At 43.6% G+C, this 14,881-nt stretch overlaps 1 protein-coding gene and 1 long non-coding RNA gene across 2 annotated transcripts in view; one reads left to right on the top strand and one right to left on the bottom strand.

The window, feature by feature from the left end:
- Window positions 1-14,881, top strand: part of LOC138771709 (uncharacterized) — a 42,945-nt gene that overhangs the window by 14,921 nt on the left and 13,143 nt on the right. The gene's annotated exons all lie outside the window — the stretch shown is intronic.
- Window positions 778-10,904, bottom strand: LOC138771708 (melanoregulin-like). The gene is made up of 5 exons (XM_069951622.1): window positions 10,668-10,904; window positions 7,917-8,076; window positions 5,940-6,030; window positions 5,515-5,681; window positions 778-3,464 (listed from the first exon to the last, which is right to left on the bottom strand). The coding sequence occupies exons 1-5, from the start codon at window positions 10,745-10,747 to the stop codon at window positions 3,246-3,248; spliced, it is 717 nt and encodes a 238-aa protein (XP_069807723.1). The 5' UTR covers window positions 10,748-10,904; the 3' UTR covers window positions 778-3,245.

The following is a 14,881-nucleotide window of genomic DNA, read 5'->3' as shown; positions in this document are numbered from 1 at the left end:
CACCCTATGTGAAAGATGGGCTTAAACGATCTTAAAAACGATCGCAATATCAATTTTTCTTACAAATTTTCTAACGATTTTTCTCAGTCTAAACGCTGATCGTTATAAAAACCAAATCATTGCTTCAAAATCGTTAATCGTTCGATTGGGCGAATTATCGTTCCGTGTAAACCCAGCATAAGGGAAGGGCAATCATTCAGCCGTGGTTCCCTAGAGGTTTCCTCCACAGGGTTTTTTTCCTCTCCTGTGTGCTGAAGGACGACTCTTTATAAGTTGAGGTTTAGCTTTATTTTTCACAATTTTCATAGTTTTGCCTGGACAAGTTATACGTTCATGGCATTGAATTAAGTGTGCAATGTTTGTAAAAGATTAAAAAAGAAAGGAAAAAATAATAATAAATAAATATATATAGATTGGGGCAAATCTACAACCACCATTACTACTACTATTTACTTCAATGGCTAGTAGATCAGGTACTGGGATACAAAATTATTTTTATGGTGTACATACCAGTAGTACTGGTAATAGTTTAAAGCGGGCCATTTATATGATAGCTGTTTACTTAGATACCTCTGGGATCACAGACAATATGGCTGCTATAGTCACGCTCTGGTGCAATGTAATCTTGTCCCTATAACAAGGAATGACATCTGTGCATTGCTTTTTGAAGTGATAATACCACTTTAATGAAGAAAAAAAAAAAAAAAAGAAGAACAGGAGAAGACAGGCACTAAACATATCGAGGAGACGGACAGTATGGGATGACAGGCCGGATTATTCATTTCCAAAAAAATAATACATAAAATACCTGAAAATTCAAAGAGCTTTATTCTTTATTAACTCAATCCCTATATATATATACACCCTCATTGTTATATATAGCTTCAGCCGTCCGCCTTCTGCTTTGTGTCAGTCTTCACTGTTATTCTGCATTTTATTCATGAACCAGAAATCTCAGTATAAACACCAACTCTGCGATGTGTCATTCTATGGAGTCGTTCCTCTTTATATAAATACAAGTCTGTATAAAGGAGATTATACTATGGAGATTATACTACATTACATTCTCAGTGATGTATTCACATCACTGATAATGTCATTGTCCATTGTCTTATAGAAACAGTGCCACACTTGTCAATAGGCTGTGTCTGGTATTGCAACAATGGGGCTAAGCTGCAGTACCATACTAAACCCATGGATAATAGTGGGGCTGTTTAAAATAAAAAAAAAAAGTTTTGTTCAGTCTGAGATCACTTAAATCTATGAAATGGAAAAAGTAGTGAATCGGGGAGTAAAGCACTTAGCTGAGTGCTTCTCCTAGCTCATTTTGGAGATCGGTGGAATCTGAACAACCAGATCTTCCCATTTTTCAGCCTTCATGTGAAAAAAATCTTTTCTATTTTAGCTAGTGACTGCATAGCAGAGCTCAGGTACAACGACCCCCACCCCATGGGGGGATAGGACATATGGGGTTCAACACAGAAAATGCAACAGCTCACCGCAATGGCAAGATATAGACCCACTACAGACATGAAAATAGTTAAAATCAGCCCCCCAAGTGCTAAAAAAAAATTCCCACAGAAATAATGAGGCTTTTGGTTACCATTTGCAAACAGTGTAAACCACCCCACCGCGATAAGGGAGCCTCATATTGGGGCAAACCCTACACTGTAGTCTGGCCTCTACAAGGCATGTAATACGCCTATGCTCTGGGCATGCAAGAATCCATCTTATACCTGCAAAATTGCACCACCTGAGTGGGATGGGTGGTTTACACTGTTTGTAAATGGGGTGCTTTTAACTATTTTCATGTCTATAGTGGGTCTACATCTTGCCATTGCGGTGAGCTGTTGCATTTTTCTGTGTTTTTGTTCTTACAATTTCAGCCATAGCAACGCCTAGTGTGAATGGTGCTCTAGGAGAGCTGACCAAATTTGTCTTTTTTTCTGTGTTCCTTATGGGGTTCAACAATCCAGAAGGGAATGGCATTATGCAGCATAAAACTGAGCAAAAGCTTTAGAGGGGCTGCTATGGGGTCCGCTGCATCAGGGGGCCTGGTGGCCAGCTACTGTAATGGCCGGGGCCCCTGAGCTGACATCATTGCAGTACCTGGCCTCTGGGGTGCTGCAAATGGCCTTGCAAACTCCCCGGATCCAGCTTTGATTGACAGGGCAAGGAGCCATATCTACATGGGTGTGTGAGGGTTTGCAGAGGATTGCCTGCATGGGGGGGGGGGGGGGGATGGGGGGTTAATTTACAGGGGCAGGGGGGGGATGTCTATATTGGGGGGACTAACTACCAGGGGAGCTAACTATCGGGAAGGTGAGTACATAAGAGGGGGGGCTAACTACCAGGGGAGGAAACTACATAGGAGGAGGCTAACTACCAGGGAAGATACCTACGGAAAGGGGCTAACTACCACAAGGGATAATTACATAGGGGGGGGGGGCTAACTACCAGGGAGGTCCCTACTTGGGGGAGGCCATTTCCTAGTTACACCCCTGCTGTGGAGCCCACATTCTAGAAATCTGCAGGGGTTCCAGCCTTCAGATCTCCACCGATCACCAAGTGACAGCATATGCACTCAAAAACGCAGTCATCCCACAAATAAGAGTATATGTGCTGGATCTAGAAGGAATGTAGACTATGTATCCATCACAATATATGTTGGATCACAGTACCAGGGCAGAGGGTGATAACCTTTTTGTAACAAGGCTGCCATATTATTTGCTCTCATCCTATTATTTGCTCTCATGCTTTCCATGATATAAATAAGGGTTCTTTTACACTGCCCGATATGGGGCTGTGCAAGGGCACAATAGCAATATCGGCTCTTGTTTGCACTGCCTTTAGACGACCTGACTAATCGCAAGGCTATTGGCCGTGTTTCTACCACCCACACAAAAAATGCGCTCAGCCAACAAGCGGCTGTTTTCCCGCTCCTCAGCTGATAGCGGACACTGCCAATTAGCGGTTTCTAACAATGCTCCTTGCATGGAATATCTAACACCATGGCAGGAGAGGACGGGTCCTCATAAAGAACAGCCACTTGAGGAAGTGCTTTGGCTAAATCAGATCCATGCTCATCTGAAGACCCTCGAGTGAGAACAGTTCTATTCGAAGGGTGAGAAGATCTCTATAAAGAATATGATCCAGTGAGAGAAAGCGGGCAGGGTCCTTAGTAACATGTGGATCTGTGAACAGACAATAGGTAATAATACAAAAGCTAATAATGGCTCCAGTTATCACTCGGTGAGATTGACTAGGAAACTTTCTTCATCCACCTCGACGCACTCTTCTTCCTCCTTGTCTCCATTTCCCTCCTCTTGCCAGCCTGGGCTCACCAGCACAGCAGTGCCAGGCTCCGTGCTCTCCTTCTCGCTGCTTTCCAAGGTCTCAGGGGGGTAAAACCGTCTGGCAATGGATACAAACTCTGTTCCCATGTCAAGAACGATGAGCCGGTCCTGAAAGACATCATGTCCCAGTGTTATAAATATATGCTGTCAACCTTTATGGACTCATCACAGGTGGGGTAAGGGGGGCGCCATAGTTTTGCGCTCTCAATGATAAAATCCATAGGGGCTTCCGCATCTCTATCAGACAGCTTTGTGGAATGAAACACTCCAGAGCTGACATTTAGCACCTGTAATTACTGTCTGTTCTGTCACCACTTGCAGCGAATCACACAATCCAGAACATTGTGTGACAAGCCTGAGGGAAGTGGTGGCGGAGGGGGCCATGGAGGGACCTTTCATTGTAGACCATAAATCCAGGTCCTTCTGCGCTACATAGATTCACCATGTCAGATATGGATATTCTGTCACCGTACATACTGTTTAGAAGCCATGGCCGGAGAATGAATCTTACTTCTAGGAGCAATGCCAGGGGCTAACATTGTCCCCATGGCAGTGATGGAGAGGTTCTAACTGGTATGATAAATACGTCGTCAATATACCGTATACTAATCTAATATACAATGCACTAATCTCTTGCCTTTAGCTATAGTGTTTTCCCTTGTTGAAGTCGTAAAGGATGGAGAATCTATAAGATACATAAAATGATAGGAGAACAAAGGGGTGTTTTCAGGCACCATAGCTCAAATGTGACTGCTATATCACACCTACTATATAGTTACATAGTACATAAGGTTAAAGGGGTTGTCCGGCATGAAATTTTTTTTTTTATATATTGCTGCTGTTGCACATAAAATAAGAATCATCCTATGCTTACCTCTCTGCACTCCTCCGGTGTCCTGTTGCGGTGTAGCCGGTGTCCCCTGCTGACTGCAGAGCTGACCCGTCTCAGTCAGTGATTGGCTCGGAAGAGAGTTTGTCTCAGAAGTGGAGGCTGTGTAGTCAGCGAGGGATATCGGCGACCCCAGAGGAGGACACAGAGGGAGCACGGACAGGTAAGCTTAGGATATTTATTGTTTTATATGCACCAGCAGAAATATGGTAAAAAATACTGTACAACCCCTTTAAAATGTTGATCTGGGTGATCGCTACAACGAATCTGGAGAAAATCTGACAGCATACAACATGGTCCCATAGACTGAGGGTCCTATTAGACGGCCCGATCAATATTGTAAACAAGCACCAATCTGCTAGATCGGTGCTCGTTTACTGAGCCTATTACACGGCTCCATAATTGTTTGGCAAGGGCTGCACAGATATCGTTAATGATCTCTGTGCAGCTCTTGCCAAACTGTTTACATTACCTGTCCATGCTCCCGGTGTTCTCCTTCGCTCTGCTTCCTCCCCGGTCCCGCGGCTGCAGCTTTAGAGTGGCCTTTCTGAGCTGACAGGCCGCTTAGCCAATCACTGGCCAGGACCGGGGAGGAAGCGCAGAGAACACCGGGAACGTGGATAGGTAATGTAAACTGTTTGTTTAATCATCAGCTGTCGGCCGCACATCGCTATTACACATCGCAATGCACGGTCGATGATTTTAGGTTTGCATCTAAAGAAATGATCAGCTGACCATTGTTTAATCGGCCGATCGTTGTCTCTATTACATGGAGCGATAATCGCCTGAATCTGGCTGATTTGGCCAATTATTTCTCCGTGTAATAAGGCCCTTACTTTAGTAGTTCATCTACCCGACATGCACAGAGTTGGGAGTCTCTGTGCACGCCTCTCCCAGCTCGTTCTGGTGATCGAAGCTTCTGACATGAAGTGATAGTGCCCAGTGGTACTCAGCGTTAATTGATGTTTCTTTACCTATATTGTATGTAACGATCCATTTAGGGGTATACAGCTGCATCCAAAAAATTTGCCACACTTGCCGATTGGTTATGTCTTATATCGCACTACAGCTCTATTGAAGTAAATGGGACTAGGCTGTAATTTCTCACACAACCTGAGGACAGGTGTGGCACTGTTTTTGGAAGAAAGCAGCTATGTTTTCTTAATCTTATACAGCCCCTGTAGTGACATCATACATCTTGTTTGGTGTTGATATAAAAAGCAGGAGGGATGGTCCATATGGTTCTCCTTAGTCTGTTTCTTGACTTACCAGAACAAATAGATACCTCTCAGGAGGAGGGAGGCCAGGCTGCTCGAATATGCTGGTCTCCTGTGATAACAGGCTGAGCAGACGGCGAGCCTCCGTGGGTTCCCGCAAACTATTATAGGAGGTGTTAGAGGTCACGGAGAGCAATGAATCCGCTTCATTACGAAAACCTAGAATTAAGAAGAGAATGTGAAAGAAGGAAGAAACGCAAGAAAGAAGTGGAGGAGCCCACGTATTTATTTCTATAAAACTACAACTCCCATCATGCCCTGACAGACGGTGAGAGTTGTAGTTTTGCAACAACTAGAGAGCTGCAGTTTGGGGAACATTGGTGTAATGCATCATTTCACCTGCGGAGGCGCTGTAGGGAAGCTGAACTTTTAATCACAGGTAAAACTTTGTGACAGTATCTATAAACTTGGTCTCACCTAAATTTTCCAGCAGTACCCTCCAGCGATCTTTCACATCTTTGCGTATCTGTCTGTGGGCGCTGATATCAAAACTCAGCCGGCGGTAACCCTGAGCGAGAGATGGAAAATCACATGTATCTTATGTACGGATACAGCGCTGTTCATCCTGAGCTCGCTTCTCCAGCATTCTAGCCATTCCTGACCTCCAAGCTCATGTGTCTCCTCTGTCATCTTACTCTTACGTCTGGAATCTCAGTCTTCAATCCTTTGCTACATATCAGTATCTCCAGGCATTTCTGCATTGACATCAACATTGATTATCAATGGCTGAATCCAAAATCAATCAATCAATCAATGAATCTATCTATCTCTGCCATAACATTAAAACCATATGCCTTGTCCTCCCAATTTTGACCCATCGAGGCCTGGACTCCATAGAGCTCTACAGGTGTCCTGTGGGGTGTGGCAGCAGCAGATCCTGTAAGGCGTGTGGTGCCATGGATTGGACTTGTTTTTTGGGTACATCCCACAGATGATCAATCGGGTTGAGATCTGGGGAATGTATGGGCCAAGTCACCCCTCTATAATGCAGCTTCATTAGAATCAACGGAGCCACGTCATAGCGGAGAGAGGGTTTCCTTCCACTGGGGGCAGGTTGGCCGGTGCTTGGTAATAGAGGGAAGCGGGCCACGTTTAAAAAAAGAAAGTGCTAGCGACTGTCTATTCATAGTAAAAACAGGTAAGCAATGTACTGCTGATACATTCGCTTTAAACTCTTTGTTATGTTCCTCGGTTCCTGAACAATGTCTGCAGTGTGTCCGGGGCATTATGCGCTGCCTTTAGAGAATCCCGCTGCCACGGAGGAGGGGACTTGGTGTATACAATGGTTAGGTAGGTGGTACGTGTCACAGTAACATCCATATGATGCCAGGACCAGATGTCTCCCAGCCCATCGCACTGCTCCCGCCATCTTGTCTTCTTCCCACTCTGGTGCCATCTCTTCTCCAGGTAAGTGATGTACCCGCCTCTCCTCAAGACTTAATAGTAAATGTATTCATCCGACCAGGGCACCACCTTCTTCCATTGTTCCATAGTCCAGTTCTGATGCCCATAGTAAGCGGTTTCATTGGTGGGCAGGGGTTGGCATGGGCACTCTGACCAGTTTGTAGATACATAACCCTACACGATGTCCTGTGTGATCTGACTTTCTATCATAGCCAAAATCCAAAGAACTTGCACAGTAAATAAAGGTATACAAAAAATCTTTATTGTGGTCAATCAATTCATAAAAACAGATAAAATGATATATGGGATAGAACACAGAAGTTCTTTGGATTTTGTTTAGGTTTGTTGTTGCACTGTATATGTGTGTAGGCAGGACTTTGTAGGTTGTCTTTCTATCATAGCCAGCAGATGCTTTCTCAGTAAGTTCCCTCTCTCCTGTGGGATCGGTCGGGCTAGCCTTCACTCCCCGCACGTCAAGTCTTGGGTGCCCATGACCATGCCCCTAGTCTACTACTTGTCCTTCATTGGTTATGCTTCCCCATTTTTCAACTCCAAGAACTTACTAGTCACTTCTCCTAATATCCCTCCCTATGCCACCTCACCATGTGTCGCTGGTTTTAATATCATAGTTGATCAGTGTTTTTTATGGCTTCCACTATGGCATTTACTATGTCTTGTCTACAACTGACTGGGAATAGTTGATTTTTAAGACTTGGTGCCCAGTGGGTGGTCCCACATAGTGATTGTCAATTTGTCACTAATAAGTGTATGTGCAGAATTAGTTGTCAATCACCGAGTAGGACCGCCCACTTGACTACTTAGCCCAGAATGCGCAGAGACTTACAAATTACAAGTTTCATTGGACCTTTTCCCATAAACCTATATATCAATCTGCTCAGCCTTTTCTCCTCTATAAGGTGATCCTGGCAGACTGGACTGTATATTCAGTGTCAGAGGCCTCCTTTAATTGTCTTCTCCTGATGTACTGACCTCTGACCCCCGTCGTGTGCGCGCTCTCTTCTGCAGTAAGTTATACAGTTCCCGGTCATCGTCTCTTTCCGTATGAGACACATCTTGGGGCTCGTTCCACAAATTTGCCTCTTCTGCTCTCCGACGCTTCACCTCCCGGTCAAAGTACAAGAGTGTATCACTGCAATACAAGAGGAGCCTCAGAGGCCTGAACCACTGTGCTAGTTATGGAGAAGATTCATGGCTCTCGTCTGACATATTACAGGCGATTGATGCCCCGATGAGGATACTTGCATCAGAACTTCTTGGAACTCAGAAACTTCACCAGTACATCACACTATAAATACCAGTGTCAGAGTTATATATAGCCTTGGATTAGTAGGAGTTCATTATATAGTCACCTCATTCATGGCATTGCATTTAAAGGAGTACTCTGGTGAAAATGTTATTCTTTCAAATCAACTGATGTCAGAAAGTTATATAGAATTTACTTTTTTAATATTTTACTATTACTATTTTAATATCTCAAGTCTTCCAGTACTTGTCAGCTGCTGTATGCCTGCAGGAAGTTGTATTTTCTTTCCAGTCTGCCACCTCTGTCCAGAGCAGTAGAAATCCTATCCTGCTGTAGACAGTAGAAATCCTATCCTGCTGTAAACAGTTCCTAACATGGACAGAGGTGGTAGCAGAAAGCACTGTGTCAGACTGGAAAGAAAACACCACTTACTGCAGGACATACAGCAGCTGATAAGTACTGGAAGACTTGAGATTATTTTTAAATAGAAGTAAATTACAAATCTATATAACTCCAGTTAATTGGAAAGGAAAAACGTCAGCGTAACCTCTTTAAGTTAATAGGCTCCTCTTCCTGCCCTTTACCAAATGCTCCCTTGGAATTTTGTAGCCTAGGTCCGTAGACATCACTAGAGGTAGGCAAATCCACCTGCCTGTCCATAGCATATAGTTGGCAAAGTGATTCAGCTATTATTCTCTTAAAGGAGTATTCCCATCTGGAGAAGTTATAACAAACTGATTGGTGGTCCAACTATGGGGACCCCCTCCGATCCTGAGAACAGGGACCAAATTTCCAAATTTCCTTGAAAATGTATATAGTGTGCAGAGCAATCATTTTATTCATTATTTATGGGGGAGATTTATCAAACATGGTGTAAAGTGAAACTGGCTCAGTTGCCCCTAGCAACCAATCAGATTCCACCTTTCATTCCTCACAGACTCTTTGGAAAATGAAAGGTGGAATCTGATTGGTTGCTAGGGGCAACTGAGTTTCACTTTACACCATGTTTGATAAATCTCCCCCTATGTGTCCACCAGCACTCAGCAACAATAATCAACCCTTCTCCCAAGGTCCCCACAGTAACCCAGTGAGCTTCTTCTTTTATGGTACATACATCCTTGGCTTTCTGTTACAGTGCTGCTACATTAAAGGGGTTCTCCAGTGCTACAAAAACATGGCCACTTTCTTTCAGAGACAATACGACTCTTGTCTCCAGTTCAGGAGCGGTTTGCAAATAAGCTCCATTCACTTTATTGGAACTGAGCAGCAAAACCCCACCCAAGCCGGAGACAAGAGTGGGGCTGTCTCTGGAAGAAAGCGGCCATGTTTTTGTAGCGTTGGATAAACCCTTTAATAGGGGTACTCCAGTGAAGGAAAAAAATGTTCTCAAATAAACTGTCAAAAAATTATACAGATTTGTTATTTACTTCCATTTAAAAATCTCAAGTCTTTCAGTACTTATCAGCTGATGTATGTCCTGCAGAAAGTGGTATATTATTTCCACTCTGACACAGTGCTCTCTGCTGCCACCTCTATCCATGTCAGGAACTGTCCAGAGCAATGGAGATTTGCTACTGCTCTGGACAGTTCCTGACATGGACAGAGGTGGCAGCAGAGAGCACTGTGTCAGACTGGAAAGAATACACAACATCTTGCAGGACATACAGCAGCTCATAAGTACTGGAGAATTTTAAACAAATGTGAACTACACATCTGTATAACTTTCTGACACCAGTTGAGAATAATAATAATAATAATAATAATAATAATAATAAAAGACATAATATTACCCCCAAAGTTTACAGGGTCATCACAGAGCCAGTGATAGGGGATGAAATTTAGACAACCCAAGGAACCTTTTAAAAGCCCCCAATGTGAGTGATGACAATCTTCCTGAACTGCGCTACAGAATATGTTGGTGCTATTTAAAGGGATATTGTATAATATTTAATCACTATATAATGGTTATTGTGTGCTGTATATACCAGTATATGGTGCTTTTATTTGGGGATCATAGGGGGTAGTACTGGTGGTAGAATATAACAGTACTGGGAGAATGTATCCATCATTTAGTCTTCCCCTATCCCAGCAACCTGTTATTGGGGGAAGCATCCTAAAATTTGGATGTGCATGTGAAGGTTATGTAGGAATCCAGCTATGGGACATCCAGTGCTGGAACCACATAACCCAATACTATCTCACATAAATCCCTAGATAGAAGTCACTCTTCATGGAGGAGAGTAATAGAACTAATGGAAATTAGGAACAGCGCCACTCTTGGCTGTGTCTGGTATTGCAGCTCGGTCTCAATCACTTGAATAGGGTCCAATTATATTATGCTAAAGAGATGAGGAATGCTGTTACTTGTAGTGCACTGATACTGGCAATATTAAAATAAACAGGAGTAGATCCTATAGACAGTAGAGGCATATATGACTGTAGGTATACATTACACTTACAGGCTAGTCATAGGTTACCTGATTAATGGGCTCTTCTCCGGTGCTTCCTCATTGCAGCAGCAGCACAAGAAGCGATAGAAGGACCTACGCTCTGCCATGCTGGGGGTCAGTACTGCAAGGCATGGGAGTGGTGGGATGGGGGTCTTACAATGGGTGGTGTTAATGGACAAAAAAATCACTGTAATTGAAATGAAAGAACAAGAGAGTCACATGGGCAAGAGCACAACTTGGAGCCTCCAGCGAAGGAGCGTGATACATAGGGGTGGTTACGAGGACACCTCCTATCATCACCCTGGAGGAGGAATGTGTGATGTGGGAGACTACAGAGAGGGTTAATCTGTGAGAGGATTAATATAGGGTCATAATGCTATATATATATATATATATATATATATATATATATATATATATATATATATGCCACCCCAAGTGTTTAGATGGGGCCCTGTTGGGCCTTTACTGTCAGGAAGGGGATGGGGCATGAGGAGGCACTCCGGCCTTCAGCACTTCTGGAGCACTTATTTTAATATGTTCTTGACGCACAGCTAGTTATAAGAAGTACCATGTTACCTTACTATCTAACAGTGTCAGCTGTTTGGAACATGAATTGCAGCTGACAGATTCCCTTTAAAGGGGAACTCCGTTTAAGAAAGATTTAACCCTGTTTAATCCCCCCCCCCCCCCATAATCTAAGCTAGTTTGTAATATTACATGAGTCACCCACTTAACTGTAGCACATCCTGACTCACACCCTGAAGCTGCAGAAAATCTTCACTTCCTGGTCCACTCTGTCTCCACTCACCTGTTCTCCCCCTCCCTACTGAGACAGAGGTCACATGATCTGTCTCTTCTGTTGCCAGGCAAGCTGTAGCGCCTCATCTGTAACCATCACACAGTGGTCCATGGTCAGGGAAAAAAACAGCCTCTCCTGAGCAGTATTGGGGAAAGGAGACACTGTTGTTTCATCTATCTCTTTCCCTAATCTATGTAATGAATAGATAGATAGATAGATAGATAGATAGATAGATAGATAGATAGATAGATAGATAGATAGATAGACTGTTTACTATCCAAAGCAGAAGCAGATCACACCACTGGTAATCAGATACTACAAGACGGAGCAGTGCATGCTGGGAGATGTAGTTTCCTGGATGTAAAACTGGGATCGTTTGTAAAATTTTGAATCTGGGGCCAGATTAGACAAGTGGGAAATGTGTCAGACAATCGGTGGGGGATCAGTGAGTGCACCTATATGCTTTTTGTTTTATTTCATATTTTTATGGAATTGCTAGAGTTCCCCTATAAGGTCCTTTTACCCATACCGATTATTGGGGCTCCAACCCCCTCAGGCCCTTCCACACAGTCATAATTTAAAGGGCCAATCCCAGCTGACACATTTATAGCATATCCTTCATCAGCATTCCAGAGAGGAGGTGGTCACGGATGCTGCTCTCTATTGTGGATTAAGGAAGTTGCTAAATGTTTAGCTGTTGCCGCCTTTTCCCAATAAAAAGTAAAATCCGTATCTGATAGACAGGTTATGAGATATGTTATATATGCCCCATATGGAGATAATTCTTGATGTTTTATTGTGGCCCTAGGTAGAACCTGGCAATGTAAGCCTTGAACTGCTGTAGACCAGGGGTGTCAAAAACTTGCTGCTGCAAAACTACAATTCCCATCATACCTGGGAAGAGTAACAGCTGGAGGGCCACATTGACACCTGTCACGAAGACCCTGCATTAGATACAGCTCGGCTGCCCAGGCATGATGGGTATTGTAGTTTTGCAACAGCTGGAGAGCCAAAGGTTCCCCATCCCTGATCTACAGTATGTAGACCTGCCTGCCATCTGTATATAGCAAATCTACCCGTAAGCGCCCCCACCCCCCTTAGCACGACTACTTGCTCATCTAAACATGGACCTACAGTTCTATATACTGTTGTTACTCATGTCCCTGTTACACTACTACCAGTATGTGTGACTATTGCCTTACTGTAGCATAATAACGCAACTATTGGTACATGTGAACACATCACCGGATGATCTTTGACAAGATCGCATAACAAGCCCCCGGGGTCAACGTTTATTTAAAGAGCACCAGCTGGCTAGACGCAGTGATGTCAGCTGAATGCACTGTTCATAATGCAGCATATCTATCACATCTATCTATCTTAGTGACATCACCAGTTCCCAGCAGCCGTACATCTCTTATATCCTGAAAGCTGACAGTCAGGAGGGCGCCAAGGTAACAGGCACTGCCATATAGTAAGTGAGTGATCCGGGTACACTCTAAAGGGGCACTCCAGCTAAACACAAATTTCTTTTAAATCAACTAGTGTCAGAGATTTGTAATTTACTTCTATTTAAAAGTTTTCAGTCTTCCGGTACTTATCAGCTGCTGTATGCCCTGCAGAAAGTGGTGTATTCTTTCGAGTCTGGAGAGCAGAAGAGGTTTTCTATGGGGATTTGCTACTGCTCTAGACAGTTCCAGACACGGACAGTGTTGGCTGCAGGGAGCACTGTGTCAGGCTAGAGAGAATACACCACTTCCTGCCAGACAAACAGTAGCTGATAAGTACTGGAAGACTTGAGATTTTTAAATAGAAGTAAATTACAAATCTCTGGCACTTTCTAGTGCCAGTTGATTTGAAAGAAAAACACGGAGTGCACAACCCATATCCAGCACTTATATCTCCTCCCCCAATGGAACAAAATAACATTTTTATTTATTTAAAGGTTTTTATCAATAATTTTTTCCATTTATGGCAAAAAAAAAAAAAAATAATAATAATTAGTTGTCATTAGAAAAAAATTCAACATTCCAGATATGCTTCTTGCTGAAATCAGTCCCAATGACGAAAACACTGATCAGTAATGGAATCTGTGGAATACACACACACCACACAAGGGCCAGCCACTCGCAGAAAACGTACCCATCCGCTGGTCCACAAATCACTAATATGGACAGATGTCAGGATTACGGCCAAATTGTGGGCTACAAGAGGTTATCCAGAAAAACGTAACCTCTTTCTTCCAGAAACATCACCAGCTTTGTCCTCAGTTGGCATGTAGTATTGCAGCTCAGTTCCATCGAGATGAAAGAGGTGTAATACCGCACACAACCTAAAGATAGGGGTGGCACTGTTCTTTGAAGAAAGCAGCACTGTTTAATCTCTTTAAAGGGGTTATGCAGTGCTACAAAAACATGGCCACTTTCTTTCAGCGACAGCGCTTGTCTCAAGTTCAGGAGCGGTTTGCAAATAAGCTCCATTCACTTCAATGGAACTGAGCAACAAAACCCCGCCCAAGCTAGAGACAAGAACGGTGCGGTCTCTGGAAAAAAGTGGCCATGTTTTTGTAGCGCTAGATAACCCCTTTAATGGCCCAAACTCACAGCATCATAAGCATCCATCATTCTGGCAATTTGGATCCTTAATCCCAAGGCTGACCCAAGACACTCGGCTTTAGAACAGGCACAAAAAAAAAACAACACTGTAATACAGTTGGGTAAAACTGATCTATAACAGAGGCTTAAAGGGATTATTCTGGATTATAAAACAAAGCATCTTTTTTTCCCCAGAAACAGCGCCACTTTTGTCTTCAGTTTGTGTGTGGTATTGCAGCTCAGTTCCATTGAAGTAAATAGAGCGGAGGTGTAATACCGCACACAGCCCAAGGATAGAAGTGGCGCTATTATTTTGAGGAAAGCTGCTGTGTTTACCAATCCTGGCTAACCCCTTGATAAAGGATCCATCAGCTCTTCTGACACCTAATTTAGCAATGAACACTAACAGAATACTGGTGTAGCACATTTCTGACCTCTGAATCGTCCCATTCCCCTGTTCCTCATTCCCCTGTTCCTCGAACAATTTGGTAAACTGGAGTCAGACGGCGTACGGACACATCATATCGTCAAGTAATGGCAGCACCATTTTTTTCTATTTTTGCACATATTTCCCGGAGGAACAACAGAACTCTGCATTGTGCCCTTCTTCTAGCACAGTGTGCCCCAACCTGCAGCAGAACTACAACTCCCACCATGCCTTTAGCAGTGCTCTCCATCTGATGACTCTCCAGCTGTTGCAAAACTGCAATTCCCAGCATGCCCTGGGAGAGCCACAAGCTTGAGAGCACTGCTCTAGGAAAAGAGATGAGCAAACCTTGAGCACGATCAGGTCCGTCCAAACCCAAGCGTGCAGCATGTGATTACCGGCGGCTGAAGAAGTTGGA

The sequence above is a fragment of the Dendropsophus ebraccatus genome, chromosome 14 (assembly GCF_027789765.1).
Source record: "Dendropsophus ebraccatus isolate aDenEbr1 chromosome 14, aDenEbr1.pat, whole genome shotgun sequence".
NCBI lineage: Eukaryota > Metazoa > Chordata > Amphibia > Anura > Hylidae > Dendropsophus > Dendropsophus ebraccatus.
The sequence above is the reverse complement of the archived record's forward strand: the minus strand, read 5'-3'. Positions and strand labels throughout refer to the sequence as shown.